The 23,115-nt window shown below is 42.2% G+C and overlaps 1 protein-coding gene across 1 annotated transcript; it reads left to right on the top strand.

The window, feature by feature from the left end:
* Positions 1 to 22,688, top strand: LOC147011157 (formyl peptide receptor 2-like). The gene is made up of 2 exons (XM_085860290.1): positions 1 to 200; positions 18,992 to 22,688. The coding sequence occupies exons 1-2, from the start codon at positions 51 to 53 to the stop codon at positions 20,102 to 20,104; spliced, it is 1,263 nt and encodes a 420-aa protein (XP_085716416.1). The 5' UTR covers positions 1 to 50; the 3' UTR covers positions 20,105 to 22,688.
* Positions 22,689 to 23,115: the final 427 nt, after the last annotated feature.

Below are 23,115 nucleotides of genomic sequence, written 5' to 3'. Positions count from 1 at the left end.
GACACTTGCGGTCCTTTGAGGAATCCATTCTACCTTTCTAAAAGACACAAATGGTGATTATCACCAACATAAAGGCAGGATTTCTTGCGGAAGTGATGAAAAACACTTCACTTGTGAAATATCTGCACCTGCACTTCTGCTTCTCTTTCCACTTCCAGAAACATCCAAGCGACTCAGTCAGGTTTCGGCTGGATACTTGGGTAAGAATGTTTCATTCTCTTTGTTTGTCGTTATTTGTTTACCATTTGTTCATGGGACATGTCCACATCCAACGGATGGCAGATAAGCGTTTGCCCAAGAGTGTCTGGACACTCAGATAAGGCACATGGCAGGTTAGGTTTATTGTTTTATTTTAAGGACATTCCTTAAAAGGTAAGGACACTCGGATAAGGTTTTTTTTAAGCGGAGAAAAACTAATTTCATTCAAGTTGTTGACGTTATGTCAGGAGACACAGATTTATATTGATCAAGCATCTTAATGCAATGATTAGATCACATGCCTGGAGTTGGCTTAATGGTTAGAATGGTTAGGGTGGTGGGCTTGGGATCCTCGGATCCTGAGTTCAAATCCCCCTTGGTTGTTGAATTAATACCTGGTGGGGTTAACTCTGTCTGTCATCCTTGTGATGTCGGCAAAGTGGGTGCCAGCTTGCTGGTATCCTGTGGCGGAGTGGCGACCCGTCCAGCATCAACGCTCTGCGCAGAGTGTGGTCCCGATGGATGGATGGGACATGGCTCACCTATTTATGGTCCCACTGCCTTTATGGGGCACAGGTAGTGTATGTTATAAACTTTATTAATAAATAACGAGTTATTACAGTCATGATGTTCAACACAGGTGGTGGAGGCAATTCGGCCTATCAAAGCCTGCACCATGGTTGCCAACCTATGGATGTTTGTCAGTGCTCTAGATCATTTTTAAATGCTGACCATCAAGCAATGAAGCAGCACACACCATTCATTATTGAGGTCTTTGGTATGACACCTCCACTGGGTTTGAAACAGTGTGACCACTCCTCATTTTCATAAATGCCAAGGTGAGCCAATGAAAAAAGCCAAGAATTCACAAGGTTTCGGAAAAGCGATGATAATAGAAAACCTAGACGCCAAGAAAACCTATAGAAAACCAAGACGCCAAGGTGAACAACGAATAGCCAAGATCTTGTCAAAAAAGCCAAGGAATGGTCACACTGGTTCGAACCAGCAACCTTCCCAGACTCAGAGCAGACTCGCTAACCCTTACACCACCGAGTCTGGCTGGTATCAATGAAATTATCAAGAGTATATTTCATTGGCCTTTTAACCGTGAATAATCAATTGTTGCGGCACTCTGTCGTGTGACAGAAGATCAAATTGTGACATTTAAAGGAAAGACCTTCCACATCCTGCGAGCCATAATCGAAAACCATGATGATCTCAGATCGACAGCGACGGTTTTATTCATGTAAATGTCAAGAGTTTACTCATTTGATTTGATTCCTGAATTAGCATTTACAATACTTTGTTAATTAACCCTAACACTACATTGAGAGAAAGACCCCTAACCTTATTACCGTCCTAACTCTCTTCCCATTCACTCCAAGACTGTAGCCCCTGGTGGTCTGACTGCCCGTTCTGATGGAAAAAAAACCTCTTCTTCATGAGCTTGTACATCTCGAAAAAGATTCCCTTGCAATTGCTTCCTTTCTAACAAGGAGGATGTTTCAAAAAGAGTGATGCAACTTTAAATGTTGATTTACAAAGAAACGGAAACCTAAGGAAGTGACCCAAACATTTCTTGAAAGCTTATGACGTGCTATTTTCACTGATTGCTGTTGCAGTAAGTCACTGCTCGAGTTAGTGAGAGCGCAAGGTCTGAAATTGGCATTTACACAAAATCCTTGTAATTGACGTTCTCAATGCGTGCCCCCTCCACAGGTCAGACAGGCATTGATCCTGACTCCAAAGTTCTGTCCAACTTTCCTGTATATCTCATGTGGCATTGCCAGGATGTAGTCTGACACCTCCTGCTTCAGATCATCCAGTGTGGCAGGGTGGTTGGTGTAGACTGTAGACAGAGCCCTTGGCAGCCCCCCCACCACCCCTCCCCCCCAGAACCAGTAGTCCAGAGAGCTATGAGGTGCCCAGTCATGGGTGGTACCCAGGGCAACGAGGCTGTTTCTAAAGAGCCGCCACAGGAAAGTGATGGTGTCACCAGCTGTATGTGGGGGTGTACCATCCTGCATAAACCAGGTCATGCTGAGCTGGTTTGGGGTGACCTTTTGGGCTCGATCATGATGGAACTTCTGGAGCATGGCCCAATAGCACTCACCGTTGATCATCACCGTTCTGCTGTTGTCATTATCAAACCAGTAAGGCCCGAGCGTTCACCATCTGGCATTGAAGGCGCAGAAGCATGTGACCTTAGGCCCTTTCAGGTACCTCTCAGTGATCTCCTCAGGTGGTTCTGCCCCCGAGAAATGTTGTTGTGGTTGTTCATGGCATTGTTCATGCGAAAATAGGCTTCATCACTGAACCAGATCAAGTTGATCCAGTTTGGGTCACTGAGTCACTGAGCCAATTGCACATATCAAGTCTCTTCATGTCATCTTGACTCAGTTTATGACTAATGGAGGTGATGTATGGGAAAAGCTTCAGTTCCTTCGTGAGGATACGCCAGACTGATGTTGGTTTGATGCCGAGCTCCCGGGAGCGCCGGCGGTGGGACTTCTTGGGACTGTCCACTGCAGAATCCCGTATGGCGTCGATGTTGGCTTGACTCTTGGTTACTGTTGCTGGCCTGCCACTGTTGCCCTCTCTGGTTGTGCACTGTACCCTTGTGCTCAAAATATTTCACAATACATTGGGTGGCAGAATTTGTGGGTCTATCACGTGTTTTGTGGTCATATTCCCGGCATAACCATCAGCGGATGTCTACATATAATTTAGTCTCATACCACAAAGCCACCACTTTTGTCTTCTGCTTCACAGTCAATGGCATAGTTGAGCTATGGAGCTAGAAATCCCATGAACAACCACCACGATAACACCACCAAACCCTGAAAAGGAAAACTGAATTGGTCAAAAAACAAAGAAATAGCAGGAAGTCAAAGATGTATCAATCTTTTTGAAACACCCTGTACAGTCCAACCTTGCCCAGCTGTTGAACCTATCGGAGCATATACGCATCACTGTCAAAACTTGAGGACTGCATGAGCAAATTAGATTGAAAGAATGTCATCTACAGCAATGCTTCTCAAACTATCTGATGTGGCGGACCGGCAGGTTTTTTTTTCCAATGAGCCAGGGACCGGCACCATATTTCTTCTTCTTCCTCTTTCGGCTTGCTCCCGCTAGGGGTCGCCACAGCGGACCAACTGTCTCCATTTTGCTCTATCCTCCACATCTTCCATTGACACTCCAACCACCCGCATGTCCGCCCTCACCGCATCCATGAACCTCTTCTTTGGCCTTCCTCTTCTCCTCCTGCCTGGCGGCTCCATCTTCAACATCCTTCTCCCGATATACTCCGTTTCCCTCCTGTGCACATGTCCAAACCATCTCAATCTCGCCTCTCACTTTGTCTCCAAACCGTCCTACCTGCGCTGTCCCTCTAATACACTCATTTCTTATCCTGTCCATCCTCGTCACTCCCAACGAGAATCGCAGCATCTTTAACTCTGCCACCTCCAGCTCCGCTTCCTGTCTTTTTGTTAGTGCCACCGCCTCCAAACCATACAACATAGCTGGTCTCACTACCGTCTTGTATACTTTCCCTTCACTCTTGCAGCTACCCTTCTGTCACAAATCACTCCTGCAACTCTTCTCCACCCACTCCATCCTGCCTGCACTCTCTTTTCACTTCTCTCCCACACTCTCCGTTACTTTGGACAGTTGATCCCAAGTATTTAAACCAATCCACCTTCCCCACCTCAACTCCTTGCAACTGCACCATACCACCACCCTCCCTCTCATTTACGCACATGTACTCCGTCTTACTCCTACTGACTAACATTCCCCTTCTCTCCAGTGCGTACCTCCACCTCTCAAGGCTCGATTCAGCCTGCTCCCTACTCTCCCTACAGATCATGATGTCATCCGCGAACATCATGGTCCATGGAGACTCCAGTCTGATCTCGTCCGTCAACCTGTCCATCACCATTGCAAACAGGAAAGGGCTCAGAGTCGATCCTTGGTGCAATCCCACTTTAACCTTAAACCGGTCCGTCATTCCTACCGCACACCACACCGCTGTCACACTGTCCTCATACATATCCTGCACGATCCTCACATACTTCTCCACCACTCCCGACTTCCTCATACAATGCCACAACTCCTCTCTTGGCACCCTATCATAAGCTTTCTCTAAATCCACAAACACACAATGTAACTCTTTCTGGCCTTCCCTATACTTCTCCATCAACATTCTCAAAGCAAACATCGCATCAGTGGTGCTCTTTCCTGGCATAAACCCATATTGCTGCTCACAGATCGTCACCTCTCCTCTCAACCGAGCTTCCACTACTCTTTCCCACAACTTCATGGTGTGGCTTAACAACTTTATCCCTCTGTAATTTCCACAGCTCTGCACATCACCCTTATTCTTGAAAATCGGAATCAGTACACTTAATCTCCACTCCTCCGGCATCCTCTCACTTTCCAAGACTTTATTAAACAATCTGGTTAACAACCCCACTGCCATCTCTCCTAAGCACTTCCATGCCTCCACTGGTATACCATCTGGGCCAACCGCCTTTCCACTTTTCATCTTCTTCATAGCAGTCCTCACTTCATCCTTACTGATCCACCCCACTTCCAGATTCACTATCTCCACCTCTTCCAACCTTCTCTCTCTCATTTTCTTCATTCATCAGCTCCTCAAAGTACTCCATCCACCTTCTCAACACACTCTCCTCGCTCGTCAGCACATTCCCATTTACGTCCTTTATCACCCGAACCTGCAGCACATCCTTCCCAAGTATTTAAACCTTTGTAATACTGGACCGGCACCATATTTGTGCCATATTAATATTTGTTTATGATCCGAGAAAATATTGTTTGAACATCCGTTGTAATATTAATTCATACCAGAAAAATATAATGAATATAATAAAAGTTGACACATTTTTTTAATATATATTTTGTAAACGAGTAATACAGTATTACAATATTTAAAAAATATATTAAAAAATCAAACTCGCAAAGCCTTCAAACATAGTTATTATAAAGGTTAAGTATTCCAGTATATAAGTAATAAAATAAAAAATATAATGAATATGATAAAAGTTGACACATTTTTTTAATAGATATTTTGCGAATGAGTAATACTGTATTACAATATTTGAAAATATATTAAAAAATCAAACACGCAAAGCCTTCAAACATAGTTATTATAAACGTAAGTATTACGGTATATAAGTAATAAAATGAAAAATATAATGAATAATATAAAAGTTGACACATTTTTTAATATATATTTTGTAAACGAGTAATACAGTATTACAATATTAAAAAATATATAAAATAAAAATTAAGCTCGCAAAGCCTTCTAACATAGTTATTATAAACGTAAGTATTCCTGTATATAAGTAATAAAATGAAAAATATAATGAATATAATAAAAGTTGACACATTTTTTTAATATATTTTGTAAACGAGTAAAACAGTATTACAATATTAAAAAAATATATAAAAAAAGTCAAGCTCGCAAAGCCTTCTAACATAGTTATTATAAACGTAAGTATTCCGGTATATAAGTAATAAGATGAAAAATATAATGAATATAATAAAAGTTGACACATTTTTAAAAAATATATTTTGTAAACGAGTAATACAGTATTACAATATTAAAAAATATATAAAAAAAATCAAGCTCGCAAAGCCTTCTAACATAGTTATTATAAACGTAAGTATTCCGGTATATAAGTAATAAGATGAAAAATATAATGAATATAATAAAAGTTGACACATTTTTTTAATACATATTTTGTAAACGAGTAATACAGTATTACAATATTAAAAAATATATAAAAAAAATCAAGCTCGCAAAGCCTTCTAACATAGTTATTATAAACGTAAGTATTCCGGTATATAAGTAATAAAATGAAAAATATCATGAATATAATAAAAGTTGACACATTTTTTTTATATATATTTTGTAAACGAGTAATACAGTATTACAATATTATACTAGAACGGGCACTCGTAGAGCGATACCTTCGCCGCAGCCACGAGTTTGAACATGGCATGAGAGTGAAATGAGGAACTAAAATTCCACTAATTCTGCTCGGGAATTTCGCAAATTTAAAGTCCATGATCCGGATTTTGTGAAAGGATTTTGTTATTAGAACTATTACGATTATGACAATTTTAGGTGATTCGTTGTCCCGAGTGCCGAACTCTGTAGCATGTAGGGTTGGATTCGGTCGAATGTCACTGACCACGCAGACACGATCTGGATCAAGTAGATCATGTTTTCAAATCCGAGCGAGGACAAAAACGTCATTTTAATTGGCGTCTAATTAAACAAGAAAGTAAAACTCCTTTTACTAAACCATGAGCGAAGCTATGTGCATATCAAACTATATCAAGTCTCCTTAATGAAAATTTGTTGTATTTTACTTAGTAACTAAGTTTGGTAGGGCCCTTATGGCCCTTGTTGCATCAACAGACACACAGTTTAGAGACAGAGATATATTCTAGTTTACACCCAAACTTCACCAAGAAGTGTTGGGGTAGGGGCGAAAAGGTGATAAACAACAAACGACTGAGTTATTACGTGTTCAATATTGTATTTATTATACTTGACGGAACATGGTGATGACATAGAACACAGACAAATATGGAAATGTATGAGATTACAGTAGATAATAGGAGACTAACAAAAGTTGGCAAAAGATACATGTTATTAAGTTAGATCTACTCATGAAACGTTATGTTGAAATATTTGAAACGGGAACAACACATTTTCGGTGATCGCGAATGTGCCACAAATGCGTGAGGAACAAAAAAAAAAAATCATATTTCGAGGAAGACACAAAGCATGTCGTGGTCTGAATAGTATGTGTCAACGACATCCACGTGTACGGCGACTGGCTGGTTGACGTATACGTGGTCCAGTAGAGATCTCTGGTCTGTCGTTGGCTCGGTCACATACTGGTGGAACCCGTGTTGTGCCATCAGCTGTAGCATATCGTTTTCCGGAGCACCAAGCAGGTCAAAATTGAAGTCACCCAGAATGACCATCAATCGTTCTGTATTTAGTGCCGTTAGCAAAAGTTTAAGTTTATCTTTGAACGCCGTTTGACTCTGTGATGGAGGTCTGTATAATGTCACAATATTAATTGTCTTGTTGTGGACAAAGACGGATACTCCTTTGTGTTCCAGATCTGAGATAGTGTCTAAACCTGCTGGATGCATTTTTTCCGGTGCCATAATCATGATGCCACCTCGGCTGACACCATGGTCGATGGGCCTTTCAGCTCGGAAGCACTGCAAGCATTTCTTCAGCATCTGACATTGTCCGATTTGTAGTCCATCATTCAGAAATGTTTCGGCGAAACAGAAAACATCCATCTTTAGCATCACTGGATCCTTCTTCATGTCATCCAAGTGCTGAAGATAGGATCTGACATTAAGGAAACTGATGTTGAGACACTTGTTTGTTTGATAATGGGGTCTTGGAGCATCAATTTTCGGAATGTTGGTGAGACGGTTCATTTCTTGCTGAAGGCAGGATTAATGCGGATGCTACTCGCATTAAATCCCAAAAAGAAAAGTCCCTGAATTGACCGGACACGGCTCATTGCAACATATGCCTGGCCAGGCATAAATTTGCATCGGCCTTGCATCGTCACAACGATTTGTTCAAGCATTTTCCCCTGAACTTTGTGAATAGTGCACCCCAGGCAAGTGTGAGAGGGAACTGAGATCGCTTCACCTTCACCGAGTGTCGTGCCCTTCCAGTAAAAAATTGAACCTGCTGTCTCACGATCGGGACCGCGTCTGGATAGCGTTGCTTGTACTGGCTCTGGGCAATTGCGTCCTTGCCGACTCGAGGACTGTCAAACTTGACGAGAATGGTAGTCACCTGAATGAGTTTGACCTTGTTGTGACCTTGACTTTTGATCCAATCGCTTCCAAAATCTAATCGATTTGCCCTCTTATGATGTCAAACATGTCACAAAAATTATAGCCGATCCGCCTATTATTATTATTACCTTTGTATTACGTTGTCCACAATGCATCTCAATACAAATATGCATCTCGTGACCCACATGACCTTTGACCCACAACCGCTACCGAGGGTGACAATAGTACTATACCTTGTGTCATTTCAGAAGATGGGGAATTGAACACTGAACAATTTGGAGTTGATTTGATGTAAATCGGAAACATATTAACCGTTTTCATCATGAAAAAAACGATGTTGACCTTTTTGTGACCTTGACCTTTGATCCGATCGCTCCCAAAATCTAATGGATTTGTCCTTTCATGATGCCAAACAAATCCAAAACAATTAAAGCCTCTCTGCGTTTTCTTTTTTTTTGCGTTAAGTTGTCCACAACGCTTTCCGATATAAATGTGAATTTGTGTGACCCCCTTGACCTTTGACCCCCAACCGCTGCCTTGGGTGACAAAAGTACTATACCATGTGTCATATTAGAGGATGGGGAATTTAATTTTGAACATTTTGGAGTTAATTTGCTGTAAATCAAAACAAAATTGACAATTTAATCGCGAAAAAACGATTTTGACCTTTTTGTGACCTTGACCTTAACCTTTGATCCGATCGCTCCCAAAATCGAATCGATTTGTCCTCTCATGATGCCAAACACATCCACAAAATTTCATGACAATCTGCGGAGTGGTTTTTGTGTAATGTTGTCCACAACGCTTCCCAATCAAAAACTCCATTTTCGTGACCCCCTTGACCTTTGACTTTCACAGACTAACTAGGGTTGCAAACACTATACCATACGCTATATCAGTGGATCGGGATTTGAATACTGAACATTTTGGACTTAATTTGATGTAAATTGGAACAAAATTGACACTTTAATCGCAAAAAAACGATTTTGACCTTTTTGTGACCTTGACCTTGACCTTTGATCCGATCCCTCCCAAAATCTAATCGGTTTGTCCTCTCATGATGTCAAACAAGTCCACAAAATTTCATGACAATCTGCTAAGTGGTTTTTGCGTAATGTTGTCCACGACGCTGCCCAATGAAAAATGCTTTGTGGTGACCCCCTTGACCTTTGACCTCCAACCGCTAACTCGGGTTACAACAACACCATATAATATGTTATATTTGAGGATAGGGCATTGGATACTGATCATTTTGGCATTAATTTGATGTAAATTGTAATAAAATTGACTGTTATCGCGAAAATAAAAATGTTTGACCTTTTTGTGACCTTGACCTTGACCTTTGATCCGATCGCTCCAAAAATCTACTCGATTTGTCTTTTCATGAAAACAAACCTTCCCACACAATTTCAAGCTAATCTGCTGTAAAGTTTTTGTATAAAGTGATCCAAAACATTGTTAATACCATTTTTGGTGATCCCCTTGACCTTTGACCCCCAACCGCTACCTAGGGTAATTAGGCCACACTTTCATGTGGCATAGCCTAGAATGTAGAATTGAGTAATGAACATTTTGGTGTTGGTTTTATCTCGTTCGGATAAAAATTGACCGCGTTATGATGAAAAAACGATTCTGACCTTTTCGTGACCGTGACCTTGACCTTTAATCCGATCGCTCCCAAAAGCTTCGCCTGGCGTCCTTGAGTAACTGCACATTATCTCTGAAAATTTCATGCAAATCAGTCCAGCAGTTTTTGCGCAATGTTGTCCGCACACATATTTACCAATAAATAAATACACAGGGGTTAATACAAGACCTTCGTCAAACTAAGTTTGCGAAGGTAATAAAAATATTTAAAAAATCAAGCACGCAAAGCCTTCAAATATAGTTATTATAAACATAAGTATTCCGGTATATAAGAAATAAAATGAAAAATATAATGAATATACTAAAAGTTGACACATATTTTATATATATTTTGTAAACGAGTAATACAGTATTACAATATTCAAAAATATATATAAAAAAATATCAAACTCGCAAAGCCTTCTAACATAGTTATTATAAATATATGTATACCAGTATATTATAAGTAATAAAATGAAAAATATAATGAATATAATAAAAGTTGACACATATTTTTATGTATATTTTGTAAATGAGTAAAACAGTATTACAATATTCAAAAATATATTTAAAAATCAAGCTCTCAAAGCCTTCTAACATAGTTATTATAAACGTAAGTATTCCGGTATATAAGTAATAAAATGAAAAATATCATGAATATAATAAAAGTTGACACATTTTTTTAATATATATTTTGTAAACAAGTAATACAGTATTACAATATTAAACTAGAACGGGCACTCGTAGAGCGATACGTTCGCCACAGCCACGAGTTTGAACATGGCATGAGAGTGAAATGAAGAACTAAAATTCCACTAAATCTGCTCGGGAATTTCGCAAATTTAAAGTCCATGATCCGGATTTTGTGAAAGGATTTTGTTATTAGAACTATTACGATTATGACAATTTTAGGTGATTCGTTGTCCCGAGTGCCGAACTCTGTAGCATGTAGGGTCGGATTCGGTCGAATGTCACTGACCACGCAGACACGACCTGGATCAAGTAGATCATGTTTTCAAATCCGAGCGAGGACAAAAACGTCATTTTAATTGGCGTCTAATTAGAACAAGAAAGTAAAACTCCTTTGACTAAACCATGAGCGAAGCTATGTGCATATCAAACTATACCAAGTCTCTTTAATGAAAATTTGTTGTATTTTACTTAGTAACTAAGTTTGGTAGGGCCCTTATGGCCCTTGTTGCATCAACAGACACACAGTTTAGAGACAGAGATATATTCTAGTTTACACCCAAACTTCACCAAGAAGTGTTGGGGTAGGGGCGAAGAGGTGATAAACAACAAACGACTGAGTTATTACGTGTTCAATATTGTATTTATTATACTTGACGGAACATGGTGATGACATAGAACACAGACAAATATGGAAATGTATGAGATTACAGTAGATAATAGGAGATTAACAAAAGTTGGCAAAATATACATGTTATTTAGTTAGATCTACTCATGAAACGTTATGTTGAAATATTTGAAACGGGAACAACACATTTTCGGTGATCGCGAATGTCCCACAAATGCGTGAGGAACAAAAAAAAAAAAATCATATTTCGAGGAAGACACAAAGCATGTCGTGGTCTGAATAGTACGTGTCAACGACATCCACGTGTACGGCGACTGGCTGGTTGACGTATACGTGGTCCAGTAGAGATCTCCGGTCCGTCGTTGGCTCGGTCACATACTGGCGGAACCCGTATTGTGCCATCAGCTGTAGGATATCGTTTTCCGGAGCACCAAGCAGGTCAAAATTGAAGTCACCCAGAATGACCATCAATCGTTCTGTATTTAGTGCCGTTAGGAAAAGTTTAAGTTTATCTTTGAACGCCGTTTGACTCTGTGATGGAGGTCTGTATAATGTCACGATATTAATTGTCCTGTTGTGGAGAAAGACGGATACTCCTTTGTGTTCCAGATCTGAGATAGTGTCTAAACTTGCTGGATGCATTTTTTCTGGTGCCATAATCATGATGCCACCTCGGCTGATACCATGGTCGATGGGCCTTTCAGCTCGGAAGCACTGCAAGCATTTCTTCAGCATCTGACATTGTCCGATTTGTAGTCCATCATGCAGAAATGTTTCGGCGAAACAGAAAACATCCATCTTTAGCATCACTGGATCCTTCTTCATGTCGTCCAAGTGCTGAAGATAGGATCTGACATTAAGGAAACTGATGTTGAGACACTTGTTTGTTTGATAATGGGGTCTTGGAGCATCAATTTTCGGAATGTTGGTGAGACGGTTCATTTCTTGCTGAACGGCAGGATTAATGCGGATGCTACTCGCATTAAATCCCAAAAAGAAAAGTCCCTGAATTGACCGGACACGGCTCATTGCAACATATGCCTGGCCAGGCATAAATTTACCTCGGCCTTGCATCGTCACAACGATTTGTTCAAGCATTTTCCCCTGAACTTTGTGAATAGTGCACCCCCAGGCAAGTGTGAGAGGGAACTGAGATCGCTTCACCTCCACCGAGTGTCGTGCCCTTCCAGTAAAAAATTGAACCTGCTGTCTCACGATCGGGACCGCGTCTGGATAGCGTTGCTTGTACTGGCTCTGGGCAATTGCGTCCTTGCCGACTCGAGGACTGTCAAACTTGACGAGAATGGTAGTCACCTGAATGAGTTTGACCTTGTTGTGACCTTGACTTTTGATCCAATCGCTTCCAAAATCTAAACGATTTGTCCTCTTATGATGTCAAACATGTGACAAAAATAGCAGCCGATCCGCCTATTATTATTACCTTTGTATTAAGTTGTCCACAACGCATCTCAATACAAATATGCATTTCGTGACCCCCATGACCTTTGACCCACAACCGCTACCTAGGGTGACAATAGTACTATACCTTGTGTCATTTCAGAAGATGGGGAATTGAACACTGAACAATTTGGAGTTAATTTGATGTAAATCAGAAACATATTAACCGTTTTCATCATGAAAAAAACGATGTTGACCTTTTTGTGACCGTGACCTTGACCTTTAATCCGATCACTCCCAAAAGCTTCGCCTGGCGAGTAACTGCACATCATCTCTGAAAATTTCATGTAAATCGGTCCAGCAGTTTTTGCGCAATGTTGTCCACACACATATTTACCAATAAATAAATACACAGGGGTCAATACAATACCTTCGTCAAACTAAGTTTGCGAAGGTAATAAATATATAAAAAAATCAAACACGCAAAGCCTTCAAACATAGTTATTATAAACATAAGTATTCCGGTATATAAGAAATGAAATGAAAAATATAATGAATATAATAAAAGTTGACACACACACATATATATATATATATATATATATATATATATATATATATATATATATATATATATATATATATATATATATATATATATACATATATATATATATATACATACATATATATATACATATATTGTTGCGGATTCGCGCCCGCCGGCGTGCTGACGGCCACGTAACTCGAATCGCGGCACGTCGCCCACCGGACGGACAATCCAGTCGTGACCCTCTTGGACTAACGCCGGGAACCAGTCACGGGTGGACCTTTCGGTCTCACCGCGATCGTGCCAATCGGCCTCCGCGTGGGATAGGGTTGCTCGCCAAATTCGACCTACCGAAGTACCCACACGGAGGGTAGTCGACTTCGGACACGGGCCACTTAAGCGACCCGTTCCGTACTATCGGGATAACCGAGCGGTGTTATTCGTCGACCTCGACGGTTCGATTAATTATCGGGCGTCTTAACCCACGACCAACCCTTTACGTGAAGCAAGATGAGGATTCAATGAAAGAAATGACGAAGCGAAGCGGGAAAACAGTTCAATAATAAGCACATTTATTTCGCGGCACACGGGAAGCACACATATACAATTCCACCAAAAACACATGGAAAAGAAGAAGACAAAAAGCAAATGCGACAATGCAGATCTAATACCGACTACGCGAGCACACGGCAACACTTATACAATTTTACTTCACAGACGGCGCCGACAACACACATTCCCAAAGCAAAAGAAAAGAGAACCACCCTCCAGGAGGAGGGGGAAGGCGGGCCTGGGGCCGAGACCGTGTCGGGCCTACCCGTCTGATGATGAGACGCGGAGCGGCGGTGGTTCCTCAACTCCGCGGGCCTCGCGGACAGTGTCTGGTAGGGGGTGGGAAGGGGGCCCCCTTTTGTCGCACTATCTCAGCGCGGGGGGAAACAGGAGGGGGTTGCTGATGCTCGGGGAAAGGAGGATTTCACAAAATCGCGGGTCCCGCGACGAGCGTCTCCACCACGACCTCGGTCGCGCCGCCGGCCTTTCTCTCCGCAGTTCCCCGAATCCGACGCGAGCACCCCCTCGTCCGCCTCCGCCTCTCCACAGCTCCGTCCTCTTCACTCCGACTCCGCGAACTCCCAACTGCACTGAACTCTTCCTCCGCTTCCAACTCAACTCTTCCTCCTGCGAACTCAACTGCCTGACGAACGCAGTCGTTTTTATAAGCCCCGTGGCTTCGCTCCTTCATCTTTGACCCTCTGCCTCCGACCTTTCACCTCGCTCCCCATTGGCCCGAGGAAAAGTGGGCGTGAATGCTTTTTGATCCATGAATTTGCATATAGCGACCGCCCTCCAACGCCCTGGAGGCGGGGCCAAACCGCCCCTCGCTCACCGATTGGACGGAACAAAAGTGGGCGTGAGTCGTTTTTGATCCGTTTTTCTTCAGAAAGTCCGCGATGCTTTTGAACACGCTGCACGGTGCGCGCCCTACACGAGTCCAGCATCGGTGCCCACGAGTGGCACGAGATGACGGTGATGCGATGGTGGCGAGTTGTGACGGTAAAGGTCGTGGCGGTTGTGGTGAAGCGGCGTTGTGGTTGGTGGTTGTTGTTGTTGTGATGGCTGTTGAGACGTGGTTGGTGGTGGTAATAATGGCGGTTGGTCCAAAATAAAGATAGTAAAAGAAAAACGGCTATCCTGAAGAGTCGCAGCCCTCATGAATGACATTTATTCCCTCTAGACAACGGGTTTGGGCCTAACTACACATATACTTACCGAGATATCTCACCTAAGGGACCTGAATGGTGGTTTGCGAATTTGGTCAACCACAACAATATATATATATATATATATATATATATATATATATATATATATATATATATATATATATATATATATATATATATTGTAAACGAGTAATACAGTATTACAATATTCAAAAATATAAAAAAAAAATCAAACTCGCAAAGCCTTCTAACATAGTTATTATAAATATATGTATACCAGTAATATTATAAGTAATAAAATGAAAAATTATAATGAATAAGGTAGGTTGAAAAAATTATATATTTTAGTTATCTTAAACTCCAGTGAATAAAGACATTAAAAGAAAGATTGAAAGGAAATAGGTAACATTATATTGAAGACAACTTTGAAAATGTCATAATGTTAAAATATGAAATTGATGATATAGGCATGTTAAATCCTTAACTTTTACTAATGTGTAAGGTGAGCCTGCTTATTCTTTGTCTGCTTATCCAATCGTGGTTCAATTGAGGACAGTGCCACGCGCAATGGAGAATGAATATCCACACTATTCCTGTACTTTGTCTTAATGAGGCTCATGGTTGAAAAGCCAGTCTTGCAGAGGTAGGTTGAAGGAAATGGGAGAAGAGTTTTCAGAGCAATTTCAGTAAGCTCAGGATATTCTGCTCTCACTTTAATCCAAAAAGAAGCAAGTGCTGTTGTAGTTTCAAAACTCCTCTTAAATCCTTCATCAGCAGACAGCTCCAACAATTTATCCTCCATAGTGACACCGAAGTCATCTCTCAATGGCATAAACGGATTTCGGATCCATTCATTCCCTTTCCGTGGATCTTGTTCTTCTGGAAAGTAATGCTGAAAACGTTCTGCCAAATTCGTCAAGTGTTCTCTGATGACATTTCGTAGAGATGTAACATTAAGATCTTCTCCTGCATCAGTGATGACTGCCGCTAATTGGTGAAACATGTCAAAACAATCTCTTGACACTCGACTCTTCCATGCTTCCAGCTTTCGTTTTTGTCCGTCGATCTTGTCTGCCATTGTAAAACACGAAGCCATCCTTCCCTGCATGGAGGTGTTGAGATCATAAAAGATGACAAAGATATCAGCCGTGATGGGGGATGGGATATAAAGATTTATTACCCTAACTAAAAAAACATCGCAATGCACCCCAGAGTCTTCCCACTAAACACAAGGAAGGGATCTGTCTACACATATACTTAACGCCATAACTGACTTTGGGACAACTGTATGTTTGGATGCTGACGGTTCCGAGAACCGTAACACATGAATAACTTAACTACTGTTGGTTTTAGGAGTTTGTTTTAAGCAGTTTTTCTATAACATAAAGAAACAATAACATTTTAAAACTTTCATGACAACTGTTCAATTATAATTATACCCATTTTGGCAAAACAAAAGAGCACAACCTGGCAACTCCGCTGAAATTCACATAAAATTACCTTCACGGTCGGTTCTGGTATAACTTCAAACGTTGACAGATATATCTCTCTCTCATTCTCTCTCTCTCTCTCTCTCATTCTCTCTCTCTCTCTCTCTCTCTCTCTCTCTCTCTCTCTCTCTCTCTCTCTCTCTCTCTCTCTCTCTCTCTCTCTCTCTCTCTCTCTCTCTCATTCTCTCATTCTCTCATTCTCTCATTCTCTCATTCTCTCATTCTCTCATTCTCTCTCTCTCTCTCTCTCTCTCTCTCTCTCTCTCTCTCTCTCTCTCTCTCTCTCTCTCTCTCTCTCTCTCTCTCTCTCTCATTCTCTCTCTCTCTCTCATTCTCTCTCTCTCTCTCATTCTCTCTCTCTCTCATTCTCTCTCTCTCTCTCATTCTCTCTCTCTCTCATTCTCTCTCTCTCTCATCTCTCTCTCTCTCTCTCTCTCTCTCTCTCTCTCTCTCTCTCTCTCTCTCTCTCTCTCTCTCTCTCTCTCTCTCTCTCTCTCTCTCTCTCCCTCTCTCTTTTTGAATTTGTCGGCTTAATTACATTATTTTTCAAGATTTCATACATTTTAATTTTATACATTACATGTTATATATTATCATAATGTGAAACTGGAAACTCGCCACGGACCGGCAGTCGATGACTCGCGTACCGCACCGGTCCACGTACCACCACTTTGAGTAGCACTGATCTACAGCATACCGACCGTATTGAGATTGTGAATCCAATTACAGGGTGTTGGTCAAATATCCAAACAATCGACCACATGGCTAACCAAACACCAGCGCACGGTGAGAGGGCATGACGGACTGCCCTTGTGGTTCCCACCGTGTGCTGCCTTTTTGGGTGCTTGTTGCGTCATTGGTTGGGAGGCGGCTTTGCTGCTGATGCAGTGTCCCCCTTACCAGTATACTGGTACTCATTTCGCCGACCTCGGAAGGATGACAGGCTGAGTCAACCTCCTGGTGCATTTAATTCAGCGGCCAACGGGGCTTGAACTCAGGACCCTAGGATCCCAAGCCGCCACCCTAACCACTAAGCCAACACCAGGCGAATCTCCCACTGCATGTCCCACATGTCTGCCAAGATTTCCTCCATTTGATGCTGCTCCCCACTGACAGCCTCGATTTTGGCCACTAGCTAGGTTTGACCCATTTCCATTCTAGTCATCAGGTCGGCTCCCATTCTGTCCTGCCTGTTGCCTTTAGCCCTCAGGTACACCATCATCTGTGTCAGCATGGCCATTACATCAGGCCATCTCCCCCACTGCTATGGTGACCCCGGCCTGCTGCTTCCTGTCACTGATTCAATGGGGGCACCGGGCTAGCGATGGTGTATGCCCAGTGCGACTGGAGCCAGGGTGGTGTATGTCCAGTGTGCACCCTTCCTGGTTCAAATCGTCTTGATCACTCATTGTAATTTTCATTTTGCGCCAATCATGCGCTCCAGCAATTTCGCTTTCAGGTACGATTTCTCATACCTCAAGGTTAAAATCCCAACTCAACACTTGAGTTGTATCCACGTGAGTTCGTTCCAGTTGCTAGGTACAAATCCAGCAGGTCGATTCAAGACGACTGTAATGGCCAGGTAGTAGGTCATCCCAAGCTGGATTACGGGTCTTATCACTTCTATACCGTGCTGGTGGAACCGTCGAATCAGTCGGGTGTTACACTAATAGCAACCGTGTGCAATGTTAATTGGCAAATAAAAACCCTTTACCCTGATTGACATACGCACCCACAAAATGAACAACGAAAAGGGATTCCTTAATTATCTGATAACTTAACTTGACCAACATTCACACCCTGGTAGTACAGACAGAGGGAATCCACAAGACAGAAGAAATCATTACTGGCACTCCCAGCAGAATCCCGCAGGAGGCTTCTGGCACAGTCTCGGCTTGCTCAGCAGGGAGAACGGTCCATCCTTCCCATGCGGCTCTGGCCAAACAGGAGCAGCAAAGAAACGCAGCTTCTTCTGGGTGGATTTCAGATGACTCCCTTTTGCTTCCCATTGTCTTTTATCGTCTCTCGTTCGTGCATCACCTATGATGCACCGCACCTCTTCTGTCTCACTCACTTTTGGTCCGTTGGCACAGTCTGGGGATGGGGGTGACCCTTTCGCAACTCCTCCCCCGATGCTCCGGTGACTCGGATGGTGGCTCCGGCCATCGAGCCGACGTCTCCCACAAAAACTAGTGTCGGTGGCCGAGGTAACAATTAAAAACTAGAACGGCATTCGGTAGAGCACATACATCTGCCAGACTGAACAGTTTATGTTTTGTATCCCACGGATAGGCTGCATCTGCGAACCTGAACCAAAATCGAATTGACTTGTTTTTGTCATCGAACCAACTCGTCCACCAAGTTTTGTCATAATCCATCCACAACTGTTTGAGATATCGTATTACATATCGTTTTGTGCCCTATTTATAACGGTTCATGCAATTATTGTCCCTGAGCTTGCACACACACACATATATATATATATATATATATATATATATATATATATATATATATATATATATATATATATATATATATATATATATATATATATATATATACCCCCTTGGTGGCCCTATCAGTATCAGGCTCATCACCATCAGGCTCAGTAGACTCGATACTTAAGTGACGCACCATTCATTTTCTAACATGCAAGGGCAACTTGCTAGATGTCAGCAGTGACGCAACTTCTGGGCAGAATCCAGAATGAAATCTCAAATGCATGATGTATGTATTCGCAAGAGGAGATGTTTTTGAGATCAAATGAAACTTGTTTCCTTCTATGAGGAAGGTAAATGCTGATTGTTTTCAGGTGGCCACCGGAATGGATAAAGATACGGCTCCTGATCATTGGACGAGTGGAGACGTGAACGAAGCGATGACAACCACGAACTCTTCATCGGACCCACCGCCAACAGGCCCAACACCTTACTGCATCACTGGCATTGTCATACTTACGTTAGTGTTTCTACTTGGCAGTGTGGGCAACTTTTCAGTAATATGGATCCTCAGCTACAAAATCAAAAAGACAACCATAACGATATTCTTTCTAAACCTTGCCATCGCCGATTTCGTTTTGGTCATGACCCTACCTGCATCAATGGCGTACATCCTCAGCGGTTTCGTTTTTCCCGACGACACCATATTTTGTAAGATAATTTCATTCCTCCTCTTTACAAACATGTACGCCAGTGTTTTCTTTTTGACGGTCATTAGCGTGGACCGCTACTTTGCCGTGGTGTATCCAGTGAAGGCCTTGAGGTACCGATCCAAGCACGTTGCCTCCAGGACCGCTTGTGCAATATGGATCTTTGCGCTGCTCATAAACATACCGGCAGTCCATTTTCGAGATGGCGATAGCGTAAAGGACTCCAAAGGGTCCATTTTGTGCGATATTGATCTCAGTCGTAACAATACTGACAACACAAGCAAGATTACAAGAATCACTACGATCAACGTCATCCGAACGGTCTTGGGTTTTATCATCCCCTTCGGTGTCATGCTCTTCTGTTACTGCCGCATCGCGCTCAAGATTCGGAGCACCCGACTGGTACGCAAGGGGAAACCGCTTCGAGTCATCATGACTGTGGTGGCGGCGTTCTTTGTGTGTTGGGCACCGTATTATGTGGTTAACTTAATTGAGGTTGCGTCGCATCATACCAAGAAGAAGAGTCTCAACGATGATTCAACTGAACTGTTCGTTGTCACTGAGAGCATCGCCTTCGTCAGTTGCTGCATCAACCCCATCCTCTTTGTGTTCAGCGGGCAGGATATAAAAGATCGATTCCGAAATTCGCTCCTCCAGGTGATGGAAAATGCGTTGAACGAATTGATGGGTGACAGGCTGTCATCAGAAAAACGTACAGATGTTGAAAATGTCACCTCAGCTCTGCAGCAGTCCCCTTTTTTCACCGAAAGGTCATAGGCCAAGGTTCAATATCGTGTGTTTTTAGCTTATCTTGAATTGGAATTGTCCTCATGCACCGTCCGTCCATCTGTCCGTCTCCTATTTCAACTTCTCTGGCCAAACTACTGGGCCGATCCGGATGAAATTTGACAGCAAGGTTCCGCTCCTGACTGTTATCGGGGATTACAAAGCTCGTTTTAGTCACGTGACTTTAAGTTGGTCAAAATGGCCGACTCAGTAAATTTCTTCAAAAATCTTCTTCTCCAGACACACTAGTCATGGAGGTCATGTAAGTTCCTTCAAGAAATCTTCTCCAGACCCACCAGTCAGAATGCGACCAAATTTGGGGTACAACATGAGGAGAAGGTTGTGATGTTAAATTGTGGACGTCATTCCGTCACGTGACCGGAAGCGTTTCAAAATGGCGGTCGTGTAAATTCCTTCAAAAAATCTTCTCCAGACCCACCAGTCAGAAATCAGAATGCGACCACATTTGGGTTACAACATGAGGAGAAGGTTGTGATGTTAAATTGTGGACGTCATTCCGTCACGTGACCGGAAGCGTTTCAAAATGGCGGTCATGTAAATTCCTTCAAAAAATCTTCTCCAGACCCACCAGTCAGAATGCGACCAAATTTGGGTTACAACATGAGGAGAAGGTTGTGATGTTAAATTGTGGACGTCATTCTGTCACGTGACCGGAAGCGTTTCAAAATGGCGGTCGTGTAAATTCCTTCAAAAAATCTTCTCCAGACCCACCAGTCAGAAATCAGAATGCGACCAAATTTGGGTTACAACATGAGGAGAAGGTTGTGATGTTAAATTGTGGACGTCATTCCGATCATGTGACCGAAAGCGTTTCAAAATGGCGGTCGTGTAAATTCCTTCAAAAAATCTTCTCCAGACCCACCAGTCAGAATGCAACCAAATTTGGGTTACAACATGAGGAGAAGGTTGTGATGTTAAATTGTGGACGTCATTCTGTCACGTGACCGGAAGCGTTTCAAAATGGCATCGTGTAAATTCCTTAAAAAAATCTTCTCCAGACTCACCACTCGGAATGCGACCAAATTTGGGTTACAACGTTAGGCCAGGGCCCAGATAAGCTCCAGGTCCAGTGGTCCTATTTTTTTTTTTTCCTTTCAATTGTACTCATGAAGGAAAAGAAAAAGCAAGTGAACGTTTTAAAAGGCATTGAATTGTTTTACAAACCTCCTTTCAAAGACTCCGACAGATTCTGAGATTTCATGTCCGATCCTGGACCATAAAGGAAAGACAAGGGCAGACTCTACAGAGCATTTGTGAAATCTGCTGTGTGTATCATCCAATGTAAACTCACATGTGCTGTGTAATGATACATTTTTATCATACACCTTTGCAGAATATATAATGGAGGTGATTTTCAGCTGCAGCATAGCCATTCTCAAAACTGTACGAGGAAATGGAATGAATAACTGCTGGTGTTGATCTGTATCGATGGACAGGTAGAACGATGGATGCAATCAACAGAACGTTGACCACCGTTGGAAACAAAGAAAAGCTGATGTTTTTGGCGGTAATTCTTCATCGAAGCAAAACAGGGAACTCAGATTAAAGGGACGAGAGATCCATGATATAAATTTTGGGCTGGCAGAGTGCCCTCGAGGCATGCATACTCACCTCTCAGCTGTCTAAATCTCGACCCAGCTACATACTGTCCTCCTGGTGTCTCGCAGGCAGGGCAAGGCATCAATGTGCATGCCGTCCCTCGGATGGACGTTAAGCTGGGCGTCTCGTCTGCCAGCATTAGTTGGTGGAACCCCGAACAAATTACGAATTCCTGCCCTGACCTATAGGAAGGGGGCACTGCATCAGCAGGACAGCCATGCTCCCAGCAATGATATGATGAGCAGTCACAGGTTGCAATGGAAATGAATGAATTTAGGGAAATTTGCGTTTCGTTTATCTTTAATTGTCAAGATCTTTGATTGTAAACCACATTTGGAATGTCGGGTGATTGGGTTTGAATATGTCAGGGGAAAATATCCGATCTGCAATATGATGGATGGAGAAATGTCTTCTTTTTATATCCATCATTCACAACACATATTAGTGCTGACAATTCTAAACTTGTGCTTAAAATAATTGTGTGTATCATGATGGACCACAAAAAAAATGGATGACAGGAAGGTAGAAGCTGCCTGAGCATTAACAAGGAACGCCCAGTATGGTTTTGACATTGTCCTTCCAGTCGAATTCGGGGCAGGAATTTGGAATGTCGCCATTGGATGAGTACAAAACGGCCATCTCTTTAAACAAGGTACTGTGGCACCTGCTCACGTCAACAAACAAATGCTGATCACGCACAGAACAGCTTGCTTAACATCATCTTCCTCTTTTATTTTTCAAAGAGAATGTAAACCCAGAAAGCTACTCATTCTGCAAATCCTTCCTTTTCACCACAGCTGGCACAGCGAGCATTGCTGACTTAGAGGAAACCATAAAGGGATGGACTTTCACATCTTTTCTGTGTCTCAGCTATCATTCATACTCTGCAATAAATAATGCTCTCACCATTCATGCTGTGTAATAAATAAATAAATAAATAAATAAATAACTATGTATCCACGTATTTGCGTTGATAGTCTTTCCCTGACACTTGTACCGATTCCGTCTTTGTACCACACCTTTAACTGTCTGTTGATGCACCCAAAACATTTATGTTTAGGCCCCGTTGGACTTAGTCTGAAACGGGGCCTTATGGATTTGGTCTCGTCTGTCCGTCCGTCTGCAGCCATATCTCGGATAAGCATGGACCGATTTTGTTAAAACTTGGCACAAAGACAACACCTAATGGTGTACATACGCGTATCATTTTGTTTCACGATTCAATCAAAGATGGCCGACTGGCAGCAATTTTGGTTGTAAAAAAAAAAAAAAACCGATGTTGAACAAGTCCTCAACCATTTCCCGGACATGCATTTACTGATCTTGTTGTTCAAACTTGGCATACAGATAATGAATAATGGTTTACACGTGCACGTCATTTT

The sequence above is a fragment of the Eptatretus burgeri genome, chromosome 16 (assembly GCF_056783735.1).
Source record: "Eptatretus burgeri isolate ZD-2024b chromosome 16, Ebu_testis_v1, whole genome shotgun sequence".
Classification (NCBI taxonomy): domain Eukaryota; kingdom Metazoa; phylum Chordata; class Myxini; order Myxiniformes; family Myxinidae; genus Eptatretus; species Eptatretus burgeri.
This window is presented reverse-complemented; position numbering and strand designations above follow the sequence as displayed.